Source organism: Botryllus schlosseri, chromosome 6 (genome assembly GCF_051294905.1).
Source record: "Botryllus schlosseri isolate E-star chromosome 6, Bs_hap1, whole genome shotgun sequence".
NCBI classification, from domain to species: Eukaryota; Metazoa; Chordata; class Ascidiacea; order Stolidobranchia; family Styelidae; genus Botryllus; species Botryllus schlosseri.
In genome coordinates, this window is record NC_137241.1 from 7,287,286 (window position 1) to 7,313,850 (window position 26,565).

A 26,565-nucleotide genomic window follows, 5' to 3' on the forward strand; every position below is an offset into this window, starting at 1 on the left:
TTATTAAAATATAAATTATATTCTGCTCATGAAACTGGAACCCCCAAAATCAACCACGATTTTTGCATTGTGATCGAGTTGAACATTGTGACGCAACAAACTGTCTGGCTATTTCTGAGCTGCATAGTCTCGTTTTGCCAGACAGTCTTGTTGCGTCAATGTTCTTGAACAAGCTAACCTTCCCAGGACTCTTCCATGCGAGTTAGTAATATTAAAGCCACCTGAAGCCACCTGAAGTGACAAAAGTCCTCCGAAAATATATCGGTAGACGGAAGGAGAAATGATAGTCGGGCTACTAAATAGAATGTGTTGAGAGACAACACAGGAAACTCCTGGAAAAGGATCTGGAACAAAATTTTTTCCGCGATGAGATCGATGGCACTGGCGAAGTGATCTCTTTTCATGATGCATGGAAGCCGGTTCAGCCCTCCAAAGAATTTGAAGCTCTGAAAACCTTTTGTGGATGACTGGCAACATTCTTTCCCCCAACGGCTACTGTTGAAGCCGATATTTCCCAGATTCGCTAGGCGAGAAATGAATTTAGGAAAAACTTAGCTGACTTGGGTTTGGAAGCACTGTTACAGTGCAAACGATTTAAGTATATTTAACAGCTGTAAAAATCAGCTGATGAGCGTGTTTGTTAAGCTTTTCTTTCTTTTGTTTTGCTTATTGGCACCGATTCCGATGGATACTGCACATTTTGTGGTTTCGTTTGATATTATTAACCTATGAAATCGTTAGGTTTTTTCTTCTTCTTATTGTTTGTTGGAACCGATTATACGTGGATGTTGCACATTTTGTGGTGTCTTTTGACAAACTAGCCCAAATAAAGCGTTTTTGTGACTAATTCGAGGCTGAAACTATCTGTTTAGAGGACGATGCCAAAACTGCCAAAAATAAAAATCGAAAAATGCCAAAAATAAGTTATTTTTGGCAGTTTTGGCATATGCCAAAAATAACACGGCCTGCCCATGGGGTCCACAACTGCAGTTGAAGTATTAGAAACGCATACGTGGCATGGAACTGAAGTTGAAGGCGTTGGTCTTGTTCAATTATTGGAGGGATTGGTATTAGTGTGTTTCCAGTGAGTTCGGCATTAGAAATGTAATTATTGCACCGATATTGTATCATTAAATTCGAAAAGTAATGTTTCGGTGAATGTGAGCGACGTGAGTGTACACTGTAGCCTACTGTACACTGTACAGGAGTGGCCAAGCTGTGGCTCGCGAGTGAAATATTATTATGTCCTCGTGATGAATAGATACGACTTCGGACTCTTCCCAGTCGAATGAGCTCACAAACTCACTGAATGATAATTAGTATTCGGGAATTATAATATTCATGTGTCCATGGAACTGCGGTTGTGCCTGCATATATTTTGGCCATAGGCACATTCGCTTATCATGTCGTAACACAGAAAGGATACCAGCATTGTTTTGTGTAAGTCACTCAAATACCCATGCAAGCTCTCTTTATATGGACATGTATCTGCAAAGCATCATTTCTTTACATTCAATTCAATTTATTGCTAAAACTTTCTTCATTTCAATACACCACAAGACTGCGATACAATAAAAGATAGAAAGGTGCCGAAACGATTTGGAGTATTCTTCGATATCAGACACCCACCTGGCCTATAGGCGATGTAAAAAGGACGGCATGGAATATGCTGACATTGAAACCAAGACGAAGTTACAACTAACAACGTCACTGGTGTACGAAGTTACTATATGTCCTATGACCCATATATCGCAACGATTCACATTATAATGCAGAGCATGAAGATTTTGGCAGCGGGCGTCGACTATATGGAAGCTCCTCACATTACTAGGCTTCGGACGTTATACTAAATTATAAATCAGTAACGAAGTGATTTCTTCGTCTTAGAGCAGGGGTTCTCAACCTGGGGGCCGCAGAAAGCTCTCAGGGGGGCGTGAGAAATTAACCACGTCTGTATGAATTCTGACTAAAAATGTGCATCACAATCATTCTGAGAAGACTATTGTTAAAGATAAAACTTATTTCGTATTCAAAAAATCTCGCGAAATTGTAACTCCAGCATTCGCGCTCAACGGAGGATAGGCTGATTTCAAATTCATTTGAGTAACTTTTTGATATTCTTTGAAATTTGGAGCAATTCCCATGTGTAATTCATTCATTACTTCAAAGCTTTGCAGTCGCCTAAAGTTCGGTGCGCTGGGTAGCTGTTGTTAATAATTGGCGAACTGCACTGCCTAAGACAGATTCAGATGCAATATAAGTTGCCCGGTTTCGCTCTCAATTAAGCTACCCTAAATAAACACTAATTATTCAATTCCGAAACCGATCGAATTTAAAATGTCAGTTCAGAACGATGCCGTGCTCTCTGTAGTCACTACCAGCATTAGGATTTCTCAGTGCAACCTACCTTGAAATAATTTGATGTCCTGTTCTATGTTTTTTTTTGCTATTTTCAAACAAGTTTGGGGAATTTCGTAAGAAATGTTAAAGACTCAACAACTGGAATGCGGATTCAAACATGGCGTAAGACATACCCTATTAGTATGTGTTGGCATCCGTCGACATGCAAATTGAAATTACAAATTCACTCCAAAATATTTGAGAGATTTTAATTAATCTTGAAATTTTCTTCACACTCCGCGCAATTCAACATAACCTATTTTTTTCGATTTTAATATAGTAGCGTCCTTCTCACTCTTAGCCGGAATCGGAATCGTGCGGAAATTTGGTTATGGTACATTTGGGCGATTTTAATATATTTCCGCTACCGATACAATCGACTATCCTGATCGGGGGTCAGAAATAACATCATGCAACCAAGTGACTAATAGCATTTGGCCCACCCGAAGATGCATTATCATTTATAACTTGCCCTAAATTTTCAAAAGCACTCTCTCAATTAACCCTTCCGGTGTATCTGATCACATGGGCTAAGAGAGGATAAATATTTGATAATAGTATGTGATACTGCTACTATTAATTACGGAATTCATTCGTGAATCTGAAAAATTTTCGCGCTCGGCGCGACAACATGCAATCCAAGCATATATTCATAACATTGCAACTCGCGATTTCGGTACGTACAAAAAAGGCTTTTGGTAAAAGTATAATCGTCCGGACTCCGTAGTTCACCGGCAATGGATATGGACGGATTAAAATAGGTATTTCGCGTCTAGTTAGTTCATTACGGCTACGCCCTGGAATGTGGCCTCTGGCTACGTAAGTAATCGAAATGGGCCGTGTTTAGCAAAAAGGTTGCCTACCTCTATATTAGATGATGTTCTCTTTTTGACATGACGAAAAGTGCAGGGGGGTTAGGGGGCGCAATATTTCCGACCATGCCCAAGGGGGGCGCATGTCCAAAAAGGTTGAGAACCGCTGCCTTAGAGCGAAGTTAGTGTGCTCTACTTACACGACTCGAGTGGTCCTGTTTTCGTCCAACTTCTGCAGTATACCTATACAGCAGCGATTATATGCTTTTGTCCTCCAGCATACCGTTTCAAATATTTCCAAGGTCTGGCGCCCCGCCGCCGCCCCTAGAAACTCTAAAAAAGTGATGAGTGAGAGGTCGAAGTCCGGTCGGTCTTTTCGGCTGGGACTTTTTTATTGGACATGTTTCGTGGTGGAATCGCGCGCGAGGACCACCCAACTAATCATATTTCTAATAGTTGTAGGCATATGTGCTTCATTCGGGATCGAATCAAGGTTGTTATGATAACCATCGGGTACGGGCTCTTATACCATTTGGTTCGAGCCCGATGTAGACATCCCAAATTCACCTCTGCGATTGGCAATACGGGAAAGTTAATTGTATTGAGTTTTTTGATTGCTTTGTGGGACTAGTAAATCAACTTAGAATGTGGCAGAAATCTTTCCGCACTCACATTGAATTTAGTACTGCGCCCAGTTATAAACTTAAACATGAATGTATCCCAAACAAAGCAATCCATTGATATAAAGTTCATGTGAGACTGTGGGTAACAGCACTAAAGTGTAATATCCTTTAGGGCACTATGAAAAAATGTTCTGACGATTGAATTTTGTAGCTTTTTAAAACACGTATATTTAGTTAATCATTTTGGCGACAAATCTTCAGAGCATCTATAATGTACAAAGGGCTCTCACTCTGAAAAGTGGTTCAGTTGGCTCTTCGATTTCGACACGCTGTGCGCTGCTAGATATATAGCCTATAGTTCCAAAAATGTTGTGGAAAATACCTCGGGCTAACGTGACGGGGATTTTACGTAAATTATATTAAACCACTGCATTCGTGGAAACACGAAAACGTTGCAAGCATCGCCGGAATATATTTCCGCGCACGGTGACGAAAAATTTGGAGATTTCACAGATTTCTTCGACTGGTAATTTGCAATGAGGAATCAGGGATGTATAGCCTACAACTATTATTCTACTATAATCAATAATCATCATATGTCCCTACTACACCATCTACTCTACTGCAGCGCCATTTTTCTTCAACGTCCTCCATGCCACGCCATGAGCCCAGCGCCCGTGAGCGAATTTTTGGGCACTTCAACATCCAAATCGCCCCCTGTGGGGCGCTGGAACCCATGCTAATAGCCACTGCTCTACAGCGACAATCTAATGCAAGATTGCTTTGAAAATAACGCCAAATAGTAACGATACTAACTGTTCTTCCAGTGATAACGACTTGACTGTTTTTACTTGATTACAATCGGCGACTCCACCACTTCCGAATGAAACTGGACAGCTATAGGCTTGATCTCAGACATATAAACTACAGCCCGTAAACCTTAAACTGTCTGAAAGTATATTATATATTCATAACAGCAAAAAGAAATAGCGTTGGTGCCGCAAAAGAAATGCTCATACATGGCCATTAAATATATAATAAACCGTGTTCACCAACGCTGCTCTGTAAAATCGATATAAAAAGAAATCTATATGGAACTTGAGGGCGTCGATTGTAAGATGGTAGTGAACAGGTCAATTAGTAAATTCGACTCAATGATTTGGGGAAAATTCATAACCGCGAGATGAGACGAACGCCCGGTACATCGCGGCATATACTTGGGCCAAGTCACGTCTCAGTCGCAATATTCGCATCGGATCCGGCGCCAACTTCCAGATTTTCAATCTCCCGCAACAGTTCGTCCGTTGACTGGCTATCCGCGTCACCCGCGGTGGAATCTTCGTCCATTTTGGCCCGTAGTAAGTGCAAGTTATTCTTGGTGACTCGCAGCGTCTTCTCTTTATCCGCGTACGATTCGAAGTCGCTCGCGAAGCTCAACGCCTCGAATGCGTTGACGTAATGCGACTCAGCTCCTGCGTATTCCCCGAGACTTTCACATACGAGGCCTACATTGTGCAGCAAAATACCGTAGAGCTTCGAATTCATAACGCGATCGTCAAAGGTGAGACTGAGCACCTCCATGCCTTGTTGGAAGCATTCCAGCGACTTTTTGTGGTCCTCGATGGCCCTGTAACACAGACCGAAGTACGTGAGTATTCTGGCTTCGCAGTCAATCTTCTTTTCGAATCGCGCTTTGGTAATTTCCCGGAACATCAGTAGTATGTCCAGCATCTCTTCGCTAACGAACCACTTTGCGTATTCGCGAAGTTTACCGCCGCATTTTGTCATCGAAGTCACCGCATGACTGTAGTCGGCGACCCGACGCTCGATATAAACCACCGCATCGTTCGGGACCATCTTCAAATACGCAAATCTCGGAGAGCAATGGAGCAAGATGAGAGCTTTCACAAAATCTCTTCTTACGATTGCCTTTTTTATTGCGACCGATAGATCTTGTATTCGTAATTTGAGAGATGTGGTCATCAGCCGTGCGGCGTGCCCGATGCTGTTTTTTGCGTGCTGTCGTTGACCCGTGTATAAATAACATTCAGCGAGAAGCAATTGCTGCCGAAACGTCATAGGATAGATGGCCTCGAGTAGCAAAGATGCTTCATGGTAGTTGCGTTGGTTCATCAGGAGTTTACCGGATTCTAGAGACGAATTCGAGTTTATATCGAAGAATTATGATGATCTTGCCTTTCTACATCAATTTTATGTAATCGGAGACATTACACAGCGCATATGTGTAGTATAGTAACATAGTAGGCTATTATCCAAAAAATGACAGATATAAGCCATATCCATTTTCAAAAAACTATCCATCTCACAGGGAAATAATCATCACGGAAACTGGAAGTTATCAAGGTGGTAAATGACAGAATGTCGACAGAGGTCCCAAAACAGTTTACGTAACCTATATTTAATTTGATGCTATGTTACTATACCGACGAACATATTACAAATATATGTGGTAGGGGAGATGTGGTACCGATGGATCACTGGGACCGAAAATACTTTGAAAATTCTCTATGATAATTCCATGATTACACTCCGGGAACTTGTCTACAGTTGCATGCTGCCACAATCTTTCCTCACATACAAAAAATTCGACGTGCGCGAGCTATGGGGTCTCTCACAGATGTTTTTTGTTTTGGGGGGGGGGTGTAAACTAAATTTAAATCGACATATACATTTTTCTTTGTAACCTTCAACAGGAACAAACCAGCAATCATTTTTATCGTGAAGTGTAGGGCTTGTATCAGGCTATTTAATGGCACCGATGATTTTTTTCGGTACCTTCCTTGGGTTGAATTTTTTCGATTCATGTATAAAATTCGTAGGGTGGGGACCGATGATACAATAGCCAAATCAAGCAAAATAATCAAGCATACTAATCATGAAACAAGTGAAACATGCCTACGTACAGAAAATCTTTATGTAATAATTGCATATTATGTTTTATCGCTATAACGAGGTATTTGGAAGTCACACTGTTGATTTTCGGGCAATATGTATGTACCCTCAAATTTATAAGTTCGAGCCTAAATCGGAACGTGATTTTATGACAACATTTGATTTAATATTCATTCTATTTTTTGACGGTTGCGAGCTAACATTCTTCTTTGGCTTGCTGTAGCTAAGATTATAATACTGAGCAAGAAAAGTTGTCACGTTTGCGTTTTTTAGGATATATGTATCATAGGTCCCCGGGTCGTGTGCCATTGGACCCACCGGGTGGGGACCGATGATACGTTCGAGCATCAAATTTTGAACGTCCATTAATATTTTTTGAAAAGACGGATATTCATGTATATGTGCGCGATAGGTAGAGCTTGTATCAAAGTGCTGAGCCAGCAAAAGATCTGATGTTTTCGGCTGAACATTTTGGGGCCAGCGATCATTTTCCAACTTTTGATCCATCGGTACCACATCTCCCCTACGTACCATCGAGACTTGAATTGTGCTGACGCTGACTGAATATCGTTGTGCCCAAGCATGAATCCAGACTAATAATATCTTGAAGCTCGCTCAGTTCGCTTCCAACCCAACGGCCTGATGAAAAACAGTTCATTAAGCGAAAGTAGTTTCCATTATCCCCCTTCACTCGTGTCACGGTGACTATATTTTATGCCTTTTAAAATACTCTTTACTAGGGATGGTGTGAACCTCTGAAAGGTTCAGGTTCGCATGAACGCGAACCTTTTTGAAAGGTTCTGTGTGAACGCGAACGTGAACCTCATGACGTCACGTGACGTCATATTGCTGATTCCAGCCCTAGATTTCATTGAAGTGATAGCTTATATTATTAATCGCATAATGCCACAATGCTGAAGTACATATTGACGTTTTAAACGACGCCAAATGTATCAACTAGAGCAATAAAATGATATAATAGTCCCATGAAATCAATATCTTTCGTCGCTTTGCCAACAATTTCGACCAGGACTTGCGAGGAAATATAAGCAGCAACGCTCTAGGCCAGACCGTACAATGTATTCGGCGTATGAGTAATGAGTATTGCTATTGATTGATATTGCTTGATATTGAGCGGAGTGTAAAACGGGTTTCTGTAGTTCCTACCGATATTACCCCATTAAAAATTTATACAGCAGTAGCCAACACCCCAATCGAACGGATTTTTTTATGATACAATAAACATATGAAATCAAGATTGACCCCGATACGCCTGCTAGATTTTTTCATTAGACAATGACATCAATTCCATTGATTGGTTGAATAAGCATCATTCGCCAATTACCTATACAATAATACATGTTACATGTACTGTATTTCGCTCTTGATGTTGTGTGATTGCGGGTCAAACTCACAGCAGAGAGTCACTAGATACTCACAAACGGAAAGCTGGATATTTCGAGCAAACTTTTGTAACGAAGCAAGTAAAATATTTGAGATTGGCGGGTTCATGCCCGTTTGGTGATGTTTATTTTTATGCTGCCAGCGCCATACATAGAATGGTGCGAAGTTGAAATGAAAAGAATTTCAACGAAAGATGTTATAATGACGTGAAAAATGGTAATATATAAAAAAGGTTCACAGTCCAGAACCTGCCAAGGTTCACACACAGAGCGCGAACGTGAACCTCACGTTCACACCATCCCTACTCTTTACGTAGCCAGGGTGGTGACGAGGAGTTTGTATATAGGCCTAAACCCGCAATACTTTCCCATAGATTCCAGGTTCGTCTTCGGTAGCATATGAATCTGTATTCCGTTGTTTTTGTTTTCTGGTATTGATGGTTTTTGTCGAATACTATGGTCATTTACACCAGGCCGATATTCCGGATGCTGAGGTTCACACACAGAACGCGAACGTGAACCTCACGTTCACACCATCCCTACTCTTTACGTAGCCAGGGTGGTGACGAGGAGTTTGTATATAGGCCTAAACCCGCAATACTTTCCCATAGATTCCAGGTTCGTCTTCGGTAGCATATGAATCTGTATTCCGTTGTTTTTGTTTTCTGGTATTGATGGTTTTTGTCGAATACTACGGTCATTTACACCAGGCCGATATTCCGGATTTTTGATTCCGTATCTGCCGACTTGTAGCACGGCCCACTTCTAGGCTTTTTTAAGACACCGCTTACGCGGATGACATGGCGAGGAGGAGCCTAGATACGCCTCCAACACTTAGGTAGGATTTCTGGAGTCGACCTCAGTCGGACTCGAACCCGCAACCCTTTGGTGCTGTAGCAGTGGATTACAGCACTACGCCATCTCGCCACTGTATTCCGTCGGAATCGCTATATCGTTAAAAGAAAAGAATAAGTCGAAATGGAGTAATCAAATCTATTGGTCATAGCAAGCCCTCGGCTTACAATAGTCTATTATTGAAATAGAATGTCACCAGCAGATGAAAGATGAAAGTCAGTAAAGATTAGTTAGCGTACACTCCACAATCTATTGTATTGCGTATTGAATGTGGACAATGGCCAATGCCGTGCTCGAGCAATGTTTACATGATAGGCTACAAGTCGACTAACACAATATAACATATATAAAGGCCATTGATCGTTGTGCGAAACTAATATTGAGCGGAAACCGTAATCTTTGAGAACGAATGACCCTACGACAAAATGTGAACAAACTTTTCAAAGGCTTGTGTTGCAACTGACAAGAACAAAAACTTCAAACTATACGTGCACTTCGTGCGGAATGATTTTCCTGGCGAAATGTTAACGGGAGATATCATTCACCTCTGGAGGAACTGTTCGCGGTAGAACCTGATATTAGTCCGGAATTATATCCGCTTGATCTTGGTGGGTCATCACAACTTGGCACAACTCCACTCAAGTCAATTTTCTCAACAACCGGAATTGTGTTGGATTCTTCTCTATCTGCAAAATAAATGGAGAGGCTATGATAGATTAGCTTCAGTACGATATGGATAGAAGTTATGAGTGTTTTATTAATCGATAATTAACAATCATTTGAGAGGGTCTCAGTATTCAGGATATGAACCTTTCGACCTTGTATCGTCAAAATCATATCGATTCTGGAAGACTTTGCTTGTAGTATCACGCTATCATGGACCACTGATTGATGAATTCTGAATTGGATATTGTATGTTACGTCTACATGCCTGGCGCGGATACGGAATGGTAAAAGGATATCACGAGGCCAGCTTTTCAACATGTAGCTGAGTTAAATACGCCTGCAGCAAACGCAAGTGATATTTGGGTCAGTCGTGAAAATTTGTTGCATGACTCCGACATATCTCTGAGTAACCCAATAATACTGTGTGTGATTAATAGACCCTTAACGGGACAAAAACAACCCTAGATTAGGGTTACCATATTTTTCTAACACAAATTCCGGACTCTCTTTAGCGCCCACTAGCGGATTTCAAAATGAGATATGAGCACATTGATGAATATGACGTAGCACCAGCAAAGCTTTGTCTATCGACTAGAGGTGGTCACGATCCGGTTCAGCAGTATGTGGTTGTGTGTTGTAAGTTGTTGCCAGGGCCGAAGCCACATTTTTCTGCCCCCTCCCGCCCAAATAAACATTGATCTTGAGCCCAAAGTAGGGTAATCGATGCAGCTTCTGAGGGCTCACTATATGCATCTGGTTTCTACATGCATCTGGTCTTTAAATGATTTGAATGAATTATGTCAATAATATTGGTTCTTCCATATATTACTATATAATTTGATCCTCTCTCCGCCCATATAATCAGAGTTTGCGGTAGAGCCGGTGGAGAATGATATGACTTCGAAAATGCAAGGAGCGTAATTGTACAATGTACATCGTTAGGTCATGTCCAAACGCCCTAAACCAACTTTATGAATATACCGTTATCTTGTGATTGCAATTATAATTAGACTTATTTCTGTAACTGAATGTTATTTTTATTTATTCGTTTTTGATCGCAGCTTTTGCGAGGGTGGTAGTCCCCATATTAAAACTAATATAGAATATGTGATACTAAATCGCGCCCAGCGCGAAGAAAAATTTCATGTAGCATAAATCTGCCCGAAAATAATATCGTTTATGTTGATTTAGGGAAAAATTATGAGTTCACTGCAAAATTCCGGACATTTAGGCATATTTTAGAAATTCCTCCCGGACGCAGTTTTAAAGGTGAAATTCCGGACATGTCCGGGAAATTCCGGACGTATGGCAACCCTACCCTAGATCAATTTGAGATTTACTACCAAGTTTTTACAAGATCACGACTGGATATTCTACCGCGGTCATATTGTTGTGAGAGACATTTTACGAGTGGTACCAACCGTAATTCTACGCCGGCAATTTCTTATATTTACCGAGACATAAGCAGAATGTCAAAATGCTATAGGCCTAGTTATCTTTGAACCGGAATAGTAACGTCGCATGGCGTCATACGTTTTGGCTCATGCCCACGCCCAGTGCCCGCGTTCGCAGCGAACATCATGTTGGAGTTCGCGTTACCACCGGGTAATCGATTCTGAGATCACTTCTTGAAACATGTGCGATAAACGTAACCACTCGCGGATTTCTCAAGTCATGTAAATCTACATTAAAAATAAATTTAGTTCGGTTACGTACCTTTATATGCCATGGCCAAAACTCGTTGCCCAGAATGACCGAGTTGCAAATTACGACTCCAAGTCGGATATCTATTCCATACTATCTGGAATCACATCTGCGAACGTAACAAAATCCAATTACCTTCCGAGCTACACGACCTATACCCTGAAGGACACGAATAGCTATGTTGGCCTATATATTGCTACATCGGGGGCGTAGATATTCTGATCCCAATTACTTCGCCGCAATAGCAGCCAATGAATACAATGGCGGTTAATACAACAAAAAAATGCTATTGTCCACGACTTCACCACGATAACATCGATACTATCAATTCATTTCTAATGTTTCGGATTACAATTCTGTTAAAGGTACACGAGCACGCACCGCTTTCAAAGAGAACTACATTTAACCAGGCCCGAAAGACGGAACTTCATAACAAAAGAAATACCACACAAGTGATTATTCGTCACGTAGGCCTACATTTAAAGGGTAGAACAAAGCGCAGAAATCTCTGTAATTGTGGACAATATCACGTGATTCCAAGTTGAAAACCCGATGCTCCTTTCTTCAGACAGATTTATTACTGTCGTGGCGAGGCGAGACATCGTATAGTAGTGTGATCCACAGCTGCAACACCAATATGTTGCGAGCTCGAGTTCAACCGTGGTCAACTCTTCCCAAGTGGAGGTTTATCTAGGCTTCTCTCCGCCATCTGATTCGCAGCCGCGGATCAGATACTATTGTAGTCAGAAACACAATGAATACAACGAACAACAACAACAATCGTCTGATTATGTAAGTGACAGCATCACTTGCAACATCGATGAAAATATAACTAAACCCGGCTTCTCACTTGACAATATCAAAAATATTTTGGTCCCCGTCCAATTGGATGGTTTGGGGAGCGGCGGTTGGCCCTGTGTAACAAGTTATTTCTACCTGTAATTGAACAGAAAAAATACTGCCTTACTTCTACTCGAGTAGGCTACCAACGATGACTACTTTGCATGGAAATTATTTCTAATGTTTTCATAATCTAATCACGGATCCGAAAATTACCTAACAGCGTCAAAGTCGCGTTGTTTACAGCAGTCGAAATGGTTTTGTTCAATTAGTAGAAGTAGCCGGGGCTTGACTATGTCTATTCGCTCAATTGCAAACTCAAGGAATTTGTTTCTGATTTGCTTTCCACTATTATAAGGAATTATTGACAACCAGAGGTGGTCAAAGTAGTCACCGTCGCTACTCAAGTAGAAATAGAAGTAACGCCGAAATTTCTACTGAAGTAGAAGTAGGAGTGGTGGTTCACAAGTAAGTAAGTAAGTAGGTAGGTAGGCCTATTCTACGCTTGTTTTTGCCTACCAAACTAAAAACTGTCAAGTAGAAGTAGAAGTAGTCTACAATCATAACTACTTACAAAGTATTGTGAGTTGGCAAAATCTAATTCAAGTAGTTCAAAAAGTAGAAGTACTTCGTAACTGACCACCTCTGTTGACAACGACACCTTCACGTTCATGGTAGATCGCATATCCAGTAGCACCAGTAGCATAGGCTACCTGAGCTGATCACGATTTCTTGCATTCATGTATGTGGCATCGGATCATGTGATCAATTAAGGATTAAGGCAAGGATCAAGGATCCCTCAAGCTGAGCGCGAAGTCGCCTCGTGCAAGTCAGCAAACAGTTTTCAAAGACTGTTGTTGGAAGATGTCAATCAAAACCGTTTTGTCCATAATTGATTATTTCTATCGATTAAATGTGCCAGATTATAATGATGCGGCATGGAGAATGATTCGAATCTGTAATTGTGGTAATTCTAATTATGAGTTGGGCTGGAGCGCAAATTTAAGCGATAAGCGCAATGCGCTGATAGCTCACGAAGAAACCAATAAATGTGTAGGAATAACTAACAGTCATGATTTTAAAATAGGTATTTATCCTAGGATTACCATACGCCCTCTTTCAAGAGGATATATCCTCTTTTTGACTTTCTTGAAAGTGTCCTCGGCGACGCCCAATGTCCTCTTTTTCGAGAATCTTGGTTAAATATAGAGCAAAATTTGACTGCGAAACAGTAAGTGAGCACTGAAGAACGCTCCGGCATCTCTTTCGGAGCTGAGCCGGAAAGTTGACCTTTTTTTACTCAACCGACCACGAGGCGGGAAAATTTACCATTTCTTCAGGATTTTCTTCCGGTAGCCAATTGCAAATCCTCTTTTCAGATCTCTAAAATGTGGTAACCCTAACTTATCCAATGTCCTGGCATGATGTTAGCAGCCGAAAGAGACAGTTCAACGAGTTCTATCTTTTCGTGTTGCGCAAGGAGTCAGAGATCTTTTAATGGGGTATCGAATGCAAAATTTCGAAACGGAAGGCGCTATGTTAAGCAACAAGGTAAGACAAACACAGGGGTGGTCAAATCAATGATTGTTGGCACTGAGTACAAACAGCGATTTCCAAGTAAGCAAAAAGAAAGTATTTTTGTACTAGTTTTGCCTTGAAACCATCAAAAAGGGTAGTGCAAAAACATAACCACTTGGCAGTATAAGTAAAACCTAATCGGTTTGGGAGAAGCAGGACTACTCCTTAACCCACCTCTGGACCTACATAATGCCCATTACTCACACCCCTAAAGTTAAGCTATACTCAGCTTCACTGACATTCCTTTGACAACTATGACACAGTTTTGAAGGAATTTATTAGTTCGATACGATGAAACCCATCAGTATAACCGTAGTGTTTTTATAAAGCGATGCTACAAGGAGACGTGTAAAGGTAAGGTAAACGGAGATTGCGTGGCGTGATACTGCACGCAGCCGACCGGCGAACGGGTTCTCGACGCCAGTCGTGGCCAAGCCACATCGAACTTCTTTCTTCAGTTGATGGCAGAAGCTGGTAGTCGGAAGAAGTCGGTAGCAATCCCATCCCCAGATCTGTCCTCGGTGGTCACGACAAAACGATCAAAAGTCGGCAATCATTCGACTTTTCCTCCTTTACCAAACTCCTGCCCGGACTCTGTCTTCAGAATCGCAATTCCGCACAAGATAAAGCCAGCTCCGACCCACCAGTACAAGCCAAACGTCTCACCAAATCCAATCCACCCACAAAACGCCGATACGAATATATTGGTAGCTGTGTTCAACACAATCGCCTCGCCCGACTTCAGGCCTTGCATGGATTCCACAAACACACCCCACATCGCTCCGTTTAGAAACAGCGTCAACGCAAGCAGCACTGCCCTCAACACGCAAGACAACGCCCAAACCCTCTCCTCCGCACTCTCCAATACAGTATCAAACATTAATTGGCTTGCTGCTATTGTGTACGATTCGTCCATGCCTAGTTTGCCAGTTAGAGACGCGAGAGCACCAAGGGCACCGGCGAGCATTGCAAGGAACCGGCACTTTGCCATTCTGACAAAACGAGTAAAGCTTCGGCGTTCAGTAGTAAGTATAGGGCTGCAACACAAAGATTTGAAATGTCACCTTATATACGTAAAAAAGTTCATGAATTGTACAATATATAGCCACATAAAAATATGACTAGTCACTAGTGGCACACAATGCCAATCGATCTGATGTAGACCAAAGAGGTTTGGCACAAAACGCGGATTTCAAAAGACACAGCCACACTGCCAGAGAGCTGAGATAAAGGCAACTTAGATCTTCACTTGTTCATCGTGACGTCATCGGCACTCATTATCTCAACAGATGTGTGACGTCATGAGATCATCAAAAGAATGCAGTTTAGCAAATCTTCATCCTGGCCACATCCGTGGCGTAAACACATGGGCCACTCCACATCAAAATGTGTTCCGGTTTGATAGTGATCGTTGAATTCTATCGCATGATATTGCAGTGAAATACTAGGCTCTTAAGTGGAGGTGGAAATGACAGTTTTGTGAAGTCATGATCAACCCACAGCATTGTCAGAAAGCGTAATGAAATAGGCATGGTTGAAAATTTACCGAATTGTATTCAATGTAATGTGAAACTGGTATTATATTCTTTAAGGCCGCGTTAAATGTACACATTCGAACTTCCTACATCGCCCACATTCTGACGATATCACGAGTGACACTGGAAATAGTCGGCACTCGATTCAGAATCGGTTCATGCCGATACACTGGATTTTGCTCAGCCCTACTAATAAACCGCATTGTCATCAAATGCAAAATGAACAAATTCAACCCCGCAACATCGCTGGCAGTAATGCGGCCAGATGGCTCGGTTTTAGTCACGATCAAACTTTATGAGTACCGAATTGTTAAAACCGCGTAGGCTACATAAAAAAACCGTTGCGCTTGCGCCGCCGAGAATTATCATTTCACCGCACATCGAAACTTCGATTGGCTGTATCGCAGCATCCAAAACCTGTAACATCAGTCCAGGTACGTTCGGGTCACGTGTACAGTGTGAAACTTAACATCGCATGTATGAAATCAAGCGTATGTGATTTTCACAATTTCCGCACGAACTCGACACTCTCGTTCAGCAAGATTTCGGTTAAAATCAAACTTTTGCTTTCTTAATGCTACCCACGGCTGGTATCACAGTCGCTTTATGCCCCGACGCCTTATCTTGCCCTCCGCCTTTCCCTAAAGACTGCTGGTCCCATTTTGACTTCTTTGCGGCTTCCGACGCCGCTGCCGCAGCACTCGTGGCTGCCGGCTTTTTCGCAGTCCCCGTCACAAATTCGACCTTCGTCTTACGCTCGCGTTCTCGTTTCGCCATGTCCTCGCGCTGTGCCCGTGCCAGTTCGTCGTACGCCGGCGCCTTGCGCCACGTCTTTGGGTTGTAGTCCTCTTTCGGAAAGTTAGTGCCGAGCTCCTCGATGCCGAGATAGACGATCAGCTTTTCGTAAATGCTCGGGTTGCGGAAGTCCTTCCGCGACTGTATGGCGCGGTTCAAGTCTTCGCCGTCTTGCACTTTGCGTTCCATGAAGCGTTTGATCTTGTCTTGTAGTGCGGTCGAGCACCGGCCCTCCGGTTCTGCCGGAATCCCTACCTCGTCGACTGAAGTTGTCCTCAGTTTTTTGGCGAGGTTGGTCGCGTTTTCAGAGCTTCTGCGTTTGTTGCGTCGTTTCGTGACCTTCATGGCGTCTACGAGTCCACCTAACTTGTCATCCTCGTTGTCCGCCGCGCTGCCGGGGCTTTCCTCGTCCGATTGTTCGCGGTCACTGTCATCGTGGATGCCGGACAGGTCCTCTATGTTGACCGATTCGTCTCTCTCCTTGCGGTCAGAGTCTGAGTTTTCGACCTGCTTTTCCGAATCCGGGTTGCTCTGAAAGGCGAGAAACAGGTCAGCCGGGAATTTTAACCACTCTACTCAGACTCCTATATCGATCGTGCTACCAGGAGAGGTATTTTCAATAGTAGCAGAAAATAAAGATAGGAAAATCACTCAAGTACAAGTATAACAAGTGGATTAGGTTGAGAGGTTGCATATATTGAGCTGTGAATCAGAGGTTGCAATATTGAGTCGCCACGACCAACTCGACTAATGACACGAGAAAATGGTACAATTTTGGAAAGCAATATATTCGGTTGGCGACTTGGCGTGACACAAGGGCTGTTCTGTTCAGTTGTTGTGATAATTTCACATGTAACAGTGATGGCAACCCAAACGAGCTACTTTCTACTATACAGAATCCAAAGCCGCTTCTAACAAAAACTACTGTATCAGCAGGCTACTAACACTTTCTCCCCACCATGGTCGTCTTGAAAAGGCGATAGGCCAGCAACCAAAACCTGTAGCATCGGGTTACTAGGCAAGTTCATGGAGGTGATTAACCCACAGCATTATCATCTAAAACTATGTCTTAGTAAGCTACTAAGTATAGAAATATTTCATTTCAAAACTGGCAATATTTTCGTTGTGATCATATGAAAGATATACATTTCAAAATTGCAATCTTAGTATGTATGAAGTCATAGTTGGTATTGCTAAACAAGAAATAGGATAATGTAGATTATGTCCGATAATGTTCAATGCACATGATTACGAATGTATATATTTATCGACAACAGTAACATTGTGTCTTCAATGAGTCTGAATATATCTCATGTTCAGCTGTATAAAACAAACTTCAAACGACTTTCGAATATGCATCGAAATATAGGCTAATGCCGTACCACATGTTCTTACATTATACAGCAGAGCTGGCAATTATCACTGGCAATTTTAATATGTTGCTAAACGCCAGTTGGAACCTCCACAGTCGTTGATCAGAATTACAAGTCATTGGCAATTAAATTATACTTCATCACAAACACTCATTCGCAAATAAGTATGACCTAGGAATGAATCCACGACACAATATGTTGTTATGAATTTATGGTGATGATTCTATTCTGGTGGTCAGTAAAGTTTTTACATATGTACAGCAAGTCAGCAATGTTTTGATTATCAACCGTAACAGTCAATTACCATTATTAGGGCCAAGTTCATTTTGATTCTTGTCCAAGAACAAACTAAAATGTTTTATTACGATCAAAAGACACGATACAGTATAGGTACCGTATTAGTTTAGTACACCTCAACTGAACAATTTCCTGTCTTGATTGCACCCTGTGACCGTGATATTGTTCATTTTCAAAATTAAGACAGCAAATATTCCTTATAATTACAGTTGGATCAGTAAACGAGGTAAAAGGTAGAAGTATAGATAATCATAATACCATCATCATCATCATCATTGGTTTATTAGCAATTTTATCAGTTCAATACACCACAAAAATGCGATACAATGAAAGAAAGGAAGATGTCGAAGCGACTAGGTTGTCTATGGAATCTGACACCCACCTTGGCCTAGGCGATGTAAAGAGGAGGCATGCACACTGAATGAAGGTAAAGAAGATAGTATAGAAAAAGAATGCGACAAGAAATAGGGCGGCATGTCATGGGAAGCGAGATCGATAGGTCAGTCGTGGTCCGGTAATCTTGAGGATGGACTGTATTTATTTAGTAGTAATTGCTTGTATTTCGACTTGAATGTGGACATGCTCGCCGACTGTCGGATGGCCGGCGGGATACTGTTCCATACATCAGGTCCGGCATATTTGATGGAGCGATGATCTTTTCGGTCGATCATATGATATTTGGACGACGTGGACGCGCGTGTGTTGTACTTGTGCGCTTTTGATTCAGAGGTAAAGAAGTCATTGAAATATTCGGGGCAACGACCGCAGTGAAACTGATACATGAACTTGGCGATTTCTAGTTTCCGCATATCTTCTATGTTTAGGACGCCGAATCTCTTCAGCAGCGACTTATTGGATGGGCAGCCAGGTCCCTTTGGGGCCCTAGCTATGATTCGGAGTACTTTGTGCTGTAGTTACTGCAGTGGCTTGAGTGCAGTTTTACTGGCAGCCCCCCAACAGAGGATGCCATAATGTAACTTCGATTGGATTAAGGATTTGAAGAGTATCAGAAGAACCCATGCTGGCATGAAGCGCTTAAGGCTGTAGAACAGGCCGCACTTCGGTGATAATTTAGTTTCTAGGGACTGAATATGACTCTTCCAGGACATGTTCGAGTCCAGTAAAACTCCGAGATATTTGGCATTATCTGTGTTGGAAACGGGCTGACCAGCGATATTAACGGTTAGGTTATTTTTTGAATTTACTGTCAGCAATTGCGATTTCGAGGCGTTTATGCAAAGGTTGTTCTGGGCCGTCCACTCATGGACTTTGGGCATTTGGTCACCAGTCAGGGCATCCAGCTCTGCCGTCGAAGATGCGGAAGAGAGGAGGTGAGTATCATCAGCGAACAGTGTGGTGTTCAATGAGGAGGTTTCAAAAATGTCGTTGACATATAAGGTGAAAAGGACCGGTCCAAGTACTGAGCCCTGGGGCACACCACAGGTCACCGGGTGAGGAGAAGACAAGGTGTCTGAGATCGCAACCATTTGTTGGCGTCCAGTGAGGTAACTTTTCATGAGCTCAAGTTGTGGGCCCCGAAGTCCGTAACGCGCCAATTTCGAGATGAGAATTTTATGATCTACGCAGTCAAACGCTTTTTTTAGGTCGAGAAAAATGCTACATCCCACATTTCGCTTCTCTGAGATATCATAGTACTGTTCGGCCACTGTTAGGAGGGCACCATGCCTATGCTGACATTCATCAAAGCACTATAATCTGTTTCAATGACAATACGGTGCAGGTATGCCATCACATCCACAACACAAGCCACAATAAATTACCAATAATAGGCTACCTAAGAATATACGAAATAATAACTAGAAACCTTTTCATCGACATTCTCTTCGTCCGGATCTCTCCAGATATCCTCTTCGTCAAATTTGTTAACTTCCTCAGCTTTATCTTTCGGACGCTCTGGTGATTGTGCGGGACTGACGTGAGATTCCTTGGTGTCTTCACTATTTTCTGGTGCTATTGGACTGTCAGCATCTGGCGCTTTATTTACCTCGGCGACGTCTTCTTCGTCAGAGACGTCGTAAGACGCAAGGGCACTTAGCGCCGACATTATCCGATAGACCGGTACTGAACGTTAAAAGATAGTTCACCTAGCTATATTGTATCTCGTTGCTGCGTCCTTTTTCTAGCAGAGTTACTGCCTAATCAACAATCAGAACAGCTTTTCGATCGGATTAACTGCACCTACGCAGTGTTGACAAATTTAGACGAACTGAAGTCTGTAAAACTTGTAGTAAATCACTAGGTGTCGCTAATCTCTCGTACAAAATACAGTGATGAGCATCAGGGTTGTTCAGAATGAGAGGGTAAACTGCGGTCACCACTTGGTGGAATCGAGAGCTACTGGTCCTTTCAGTCGCGTTGCAGTTGCGTGTGACTCAATACATCAGCAGTACCCGAGCGACGTTCGCAGTTATTGTATGAATTTGTAATGGGTAAAATTGCTGGAAAGACTTTACAAGAACTCCGTAAAGAATTGAAAAAACGTGGAGCGAAGACATCTGGCCGGAAAAGTCAACTATTGGAAAGGTAAGTAGGGCGTGTTGCTGCGGTATGCGCACCACTATAATTAAGCTTGGTTTTATATAAACAATTGCAAGGCCGTCGGCCATCTGTCCATCTGTGTGTCTGTCTCGTAGCAAATTTATGAGCTACTCCATTGTTGTTACATAGACTCGAAGCTTATGACCGAAACAAAGATTTCCGGGGACCTCAAATTGTCTTGCCAGCACCAGACCCTGTGGAGTGGCCAAAAGAAGGATTTAGCCAAATATGTGAGGATCACCAGCACTCAGTACCTCCAGTGAATAAGAATTTGATCGACGGATACTTCCGGTACAGACTAGTTTCAGACAAATCATGCTGTGCAGATCTCAAAGGCATTGAGAAAGGGGCAAATCTTTTAGAAAGTGAAAGAGTAGTGGTGGCCAGCTTCGTTGAGAACAACCGCAAGTTTTTTGTCTCGGGCTTGGTGTGCGCAACCATGCGAAGTGATGTTAGTCATTGTGTTGGAATACTAATGAAGGGCCAAGAATACTTAGGTCTGTTTTTTTCAGCTCACCTATAATGTGAAAGTTGCGTTACTGCCAAGTGGTGAAATCCAGAATAGTGCGTGTGAATGCCCAGCAGGAGCCGGTCTTCACAGTACGTGCAAGCATGTTGCAGCCATTCTCTTGATGCTTGCATGTTTCAAGGAGTCAGGCGCACTTAAGGTTGCAAACGGCTGTACTGACGCTCTTCAGACTTTTAACAGGCCTCGCAAGTTTCGTTTAGGTAAGACAAGGATGATCAAAAACAGGTTTATTATCTAAGATTCAGAGTAGGTTATTTATATATATATATAATTTGATCAAAACTTAATGTAACAATTCTTGGATTTACAGCTTCTCCGGTTAAATGCCAAGACCTGTTTGTCCAAAAGAACGATGAGGATCCACGACCTTCAAAATTTCAAAACTGGCCTGGCTATAATGATTATGTCAGAAATCAAGTCATTGGTTTCTGCTTTTCTTCTGGCAAAGACCTTCCGATGCGGCACATGTACGAAAAAGCAAATTTGTTTGAAGCCACTCATGATCATAATTATTTTGGTATTGACTGGAGACAGTACTGGGTGGACTATTCTTTAAAGGTGGGATGCTTCTTTTCCTAGTAGGCCTAGTGGTAGTTGTTCGTAACCATGTACTTCTATTGCACCTCATTATCACTCTGCACCACTGTAGACTGTTTCTTTTTAATGAAATTGTCTATTTTGTTCCCAGATTACAGAAAAAGAAGCCGAACAGATTCAGTCTGCTACAAGACAACAAAGCCACAGCAGTTTGTGGTTTCGTCACAGAGAATGGCGATTAACAGCAAGTCACTTCGGCACCATTTTCCATCTCACAGCCCGACGTGATCTCCATTCCCTGTGTAACACCATCCTTAATCCCCAAAAACTCAATGTTCAGCCAATTATTCATGGAAAGACCTATGAGCCAATAGCGAGGCGGGCATTTGAGGAGGAGATGTGTGTTACTGTTGACTCGTCAGGTCTCTGGATATTGCCATCGTTTCCCTACCTTGGGGCTACTCCAGATGGGTTAGTGGGGTCTACCCACACCATAGAAATTAAATGCCCATACACTGCCCGTGAAAACCCTATTGCACCAGGGAAGGGCTTCTCATTCCTCGAATTCAGGTCTGATGGGAGAATGGCATTACGTAGATCGCACCCATACTACTGCCAAATACAAGGAGGCCTGGCACTAAGCAAGAGGGATGCTTGCTACTTCATTGTGTACACCCCCTGTAATGGAAAACCGTGCATATTGATCGAGGAAGTGCAGTATGATGACAAATTTTGGAAGGAGTACCTTCCGACTTTCAAAAAGTCCGGGTTTTCAGTCCGATTCCCATGCCTTATACCTTAAAAACATATTCTGGCTACTTTTTTTTGTAACTCGTCCCCTGCATCCGTGTGCACATTGAGCTGGAAGGATAGCAGCTGAAAATAGGGGATTCCCCTAAAATCTGAGTGTCACGATTTTACCTAGCCTAGTTAAAGTGACATATAACATGGATTTATGCAGCTGCTGCGGTTTGGAGTGCTACAAAACTCCACTATATAAGGCATTCCTAGTTCAGGATATCATTTCCATGTCCCACACTGCCTTAGAACTGCTCAAAACTACCTAAAACTGATAGTCATTTTGTTGGATCACATATCCTACACCCCTCAAACCTACCCGGCACTGTTCATCAATTTCCCGGATCCCCATGTGCAAGAATACAACTGTAAATGTAACATCCAGTCACAGCCACATAATAAACATCACAGGAAACGAAAAAATATAAAAATATATTTTCTGAATCAGTGCTATAGTTATAGTCAGGGTTGCCATCGACATGGATCCAAAAATAAGGACAGTTGAAAAATTGGATTAGCATGAAAAAGCGTTTTTGTACATTCTTTGTATTTATACGAGCCGTGACATATCACATTCCATAGTTTTCACCAGAAACAATCTGCTCCAGCAACTTCTTGTTATTAAAAGTGCTTCATGGATCTCACGACAGCTTAGGTCTAGGTTTACCTTTACTCAGGGCCGATACAGTACTTCATCAGCCCCACCCACCCTTAGGCAGGGTTGTAACCAAGTCACATGGTTCCGAGTCCCGAGTCAATCTGACTTTTGTGGTTTTGACTCGAGTCGAGTCGAGTCATTTTCAATTCATCACCGACTCGAGTCCGAGTCCAAGTCACTGTTTTAAGGGTCAAGTCCGAGTCATAGTGTTATGACTCGAGTCGAGTCCAAGTCACAGTATTGAAGTCATGTTCAACTTATGTTTTCAATCCTGCTTGGGTGATATCGAATTCCTTGCTTGCCAAACATGCTTATTTTGTCCCTATCATAGTCTTGACACAAGTTTATTTAGTTAGGCAGATAACAGACAGTTCCTGGCCACATATACCGATGCTACAGATAGACGAGACAGGCCGCCAATACGATAACGTTACTAGTCTTAAAACTTTAAATCAAATATCCGTCTTGTCAGTCTGATATATCACAAATAAAAGCATTCAGTTTTTATTACGAGCACATCGACGACCGCTCACAAATAGCTTATAGAGAATTAACGAATTCACGTCTACATACTATCTGATAGAAGACCTACGAATTCACGTCTGGCTAGATACAAGCTGGTAAAGAATCAACAGATAAACGCTTATGTAGAGGTACAGTTTTGCTTTCACATCATATCAGGTGGTTGACCAGAAAAAAGGTCAACTTTCCTGCTCAGCTGCCGAAATAGTCGCCGGAGCGTTACTTTAGTGCTGATTTACTGTTGTCTTAGTCTAATTTGCCCTACATTTACCAAAAAATTCTCAAAAATAAGGACAGAATCTCAAAACAGAGGCTACTTCTTAAAATTGTTAGATTATCTAAAAGAACTTAAATTTGGCTTAATTCCAACCAGTAGAAAGCAATGCTAAGAGAAAATAATTTGGATTAATTACAAATAAAGACTTTCGAAATATACCGGCTACCTCATGATATTGTTAGATTGTGTAAAAATATGATTCATAGAAAATTTGGCTCAATTCCAGCTAGAAGAAGCGGAGTTATTAGAGTGGAATATTTTGGATATGAAAAAATAGTCGACTTACTGCTAGTATGTAATTATATTATATGAAATCATTTCTCACTAAAAATACTCCATGTATTTTCAAATCCAAAATTTTCTCCTGTCATTTCATTGATTCCACTTTTTCAAATTAGGCCAGATTCAGTGTTCTTTTTATGCCACGTAGCAATTTTATCAATTAGCCACCTAGTAGAATAAAAAAGAAGGTATTTTTGATCGGCCCCATTGTACAAATATCACACAACATTAGCCATTCATTATTATCACGTGCACAATGCACATACCTAACAAAACGTCAAACGGACGGAGGGTATTGTGTGTTTTCACAGACAGCAGATCAAATCAATGACTTACACTTGAAAAATACTAAAGTGAAAAGGAGATTCTCATATATGTAGAGGCGGCATGACCTTAGAATAATCCACATCCACTGGATACACGTTCCACTGGTGCATTAGATGCAGGAATTGAAAAGCAATTTTGAACCACACTGAAGAGCATTAGATACTCATCCATTCTAGTCCGCCAAAAATTCAAAGAATCCTCGCCTTCATATCTACACATGAGCTTATCAGTCTCTTCCAAGTAGGCCACTTGACCATCTGAGTCATTTCTTTGGCTCTAATTGGACTTTGCTTCGATTGTTTGCTTGTATAATTGAAATGCCTTGAGTACTTTGATGGCGGAGGATCTATTACCTCTTCATCACTGGATGATTTTGTACAATGCATTGCTCTTTGCTACTATGTACCATTGTCTTTTGTTTTTACGGCGGCGCATATCTGATATCAGACGAGTGCAACAAAAGCAATGGTGACAAATAGCGATGTCGACAGAATTCGTCACATGCGTTGATCTAACCATTGTGATTCGCAACTTTCTTCACCTTCAAGTCACATAAAATAAGCCGAGTCAATGACTTGAGTCGAGTCATGCGTAATGACTCGAGTACAAGTCGAGTCAATCCAAATATTGACTCGAGTCGAGTCGAGTCATTTTCCCATTTCAAGAAAATGACTCGAGTCAAGTCGAGTCACAAAAAAATCGTGACTCGAGTCTGACTCGAGTCGAGTCATGACTCGAGTCATTACAACCCTGCCCTTAGGGTGATAAGCCAAACTTCTTCATCTCGTTAGAGGCGTAAACCAAGATGGAAAAGGCCGTACACCATGTTTAGAAAAAATCATTTTTTAGCGTATGGAGCAAAAACTCCAGTAACAATGCTTCTAGTCTTGGTCCTGGCCGAAGAAAACTTACTTGCAATGTTGGAATCGGGGAATATTGCTTTGGACAATTGCGATGTGCAATCGTCGGTGGGGAATGATTGCTGGTGCCCCCTGGGGGCGATTTGGATTTTGACGGGGGCGCAAATGCTCACGGGCGATATGGGGGGGGGCGCTGGGCGGTATGGGGGCGCTGGGCGGTATGGGGGCGCTGAAGAAAATTGGTCTCGCAGTAGATGGTGTAGTAAGGAAATATGATTATACAGTAGAACAATAGTTCCATATATTCCAACCGGTACAAGCGAAGGTATTTGAGTTTTTTATCAATAATTCTGGGATTACTCCCCGTCCAGGCTATTTTTGCATATACACATGTTTCAACTGCAATAACTTCGCTTCTACTGTTTGAAAGCTAGCAGAAATGGTTATACGTCGTTCTTTTAGGCAACTTAACAATTTCATGGGGTTGACAATAAAATTTGAAATTTATTTTTTTATAATTTATTCAAAAATTTAAATAAGCTCTGCGGCCGCTTCTACTTGTTGAAATTGAGCCAAATTTGTTGTGAAGCGTTTTTTAGGCAACCTAGCAATTTCATCAGTGAATCCCTGGAATCCTAAAAAAATTTACATTAAAGATGCTTTGAAGCTTTTTGGCCAAAATCTTTAACAGAATATACTTGAGAGCTACAATATTTGAGAGCTACAAATTTAATCGTTAGAATATTTCTTCATCATATCATAAATGATGATAATGCTTAGTGTTCTGACCAACATTCATGTTCAAGTTATGACCTTGGTCCAGTACCAAATTTTAGTGTGGGAAAAGATCTCTACCACATTCTAAGTTGATTTAGTAGTCACACAAAGCAATTAAACAAAACCCAATACAACTAACTTCACCGTATTTCCAATCGCAGAGGTGAATTCGGGATGTGTACATCGAGCTCGAACCAAATAGTGTGAGCCCGTAGGCCTTACCCGATGGTTATTATAACAAGCATGATTTGATCCAGAATATAGCTCATACAATTATTATATCGTTAATTAGTCGAGCGGTCCTCTGGCGCAATTCAAGCGTGAAATATTTATAATATTGAAGTCCTTATCCTAAACCGGACTTCGACCACTTACCCGTTGTTTTTACTACAGTCCTTAAAATAGGGGGGCGCCAGACCCATGCAATTTTTGAAAGGGGGCGCTGGAGGGGAAAAGGTTAAGAACCACTGATTTAAACTAATCAGATTTAGCCTTATTTGTAGCTAAAACTATATGCGTAAGTACAATATAATTTATAGAAAAAACCTGGTACTGCTGTTTACTGCTAAATAACGTCCGCTGCGGTAGCTTGGTACAGACGAAACTGCTATAGCACCACTCACTGCCCTAGCTATCGCACCACTT

General features: G+C 41.8%; 5 protein-coding genes across 6 annotated transcripts in view; 2 read left to right on the forward strand and 3 right to left on the reverse strand.

Moving 5' to 3' along the window:
* Positions 1–26,565, forward strand: part of LOC145440786 (uncharacterized) — a 213,180-nt gene that overhangs the window by 51,736 nt on the left and 134,879 nt on the right. The window lies entirely within an intron of this gene.
* On the reverse strand, positions 4,897–11,549 carry LOC145440891 (uncharacterized). Its single transcript, XM_080318663.1, has 4 exons — positions 11,389–11,549; positions 9,552–9,692; positions 7,280–7,387; positions 4,897–5,985 (listed from the first exon to the last, which is right to left on the reverse strand). Exons 1-4 carry the CDS (start codon positions 11,399–11,401, stop codon positions 5,063–5,065), a joined length of 1,185 nt encoding a protein of 394 aa, XP_080174789.1. The 5' UTR covers positions 11,402–11,549; the 3' UTR covers positions 4,897–5,062.
* Positions 14,053–14,794, reverse strand: LOC145440762 (transmembrane protein 42-like). Its single transcript, XM_080318506.1, has one exon. The coding sequence runs from the start codon at positions 14,783–14,785 to the stop codon at positions 14,348–14,350; it is 438 nt and encodes a 145-aa protein (XP_080174632.1). The 5' UTR covers positions 14,786–14,794; the 3' UTR covers positions 14,053–14,347.
* LOC145440761 (uncharacterized) lies at positions 14,844–20,035 on the reverse strand. Its single transcript, XM_080318505.1, has 2 exons — positions 19,620–20,035; positions 14,844–16,655 (listed from the first exon to the last, which is right to left on the reverse strand). The coding sequence occupies exons 1-2, from the start codon at positions 19,857–19,859 to the stop codon at positions 15,885–15,887; spliced, it is 1,011 nt and encodes a 336-aa protein (XP_080174631.1). The 5' UTR covers positions 19,860–20,035; the 3' UTR covers positions 14,844–15,884.
* LOC145441632 (uncharacterized) lies at positions 20,365–22,221 on the forward strand. The gene is made up of 3 exons (XM_080319542.1): positions 20,365–21,082; positions 21,193–21,440; positions 21,571–22,221. The coding sequence occupies exons 1-3, from the start codon at positions 20,986–20,988 to the stop codon at positions 22,219–22,221; spliced, it is 996 nt and encodes a 331-aa protein (XP_080175668.1). The 5' UTR covers positions 20,365–20,985.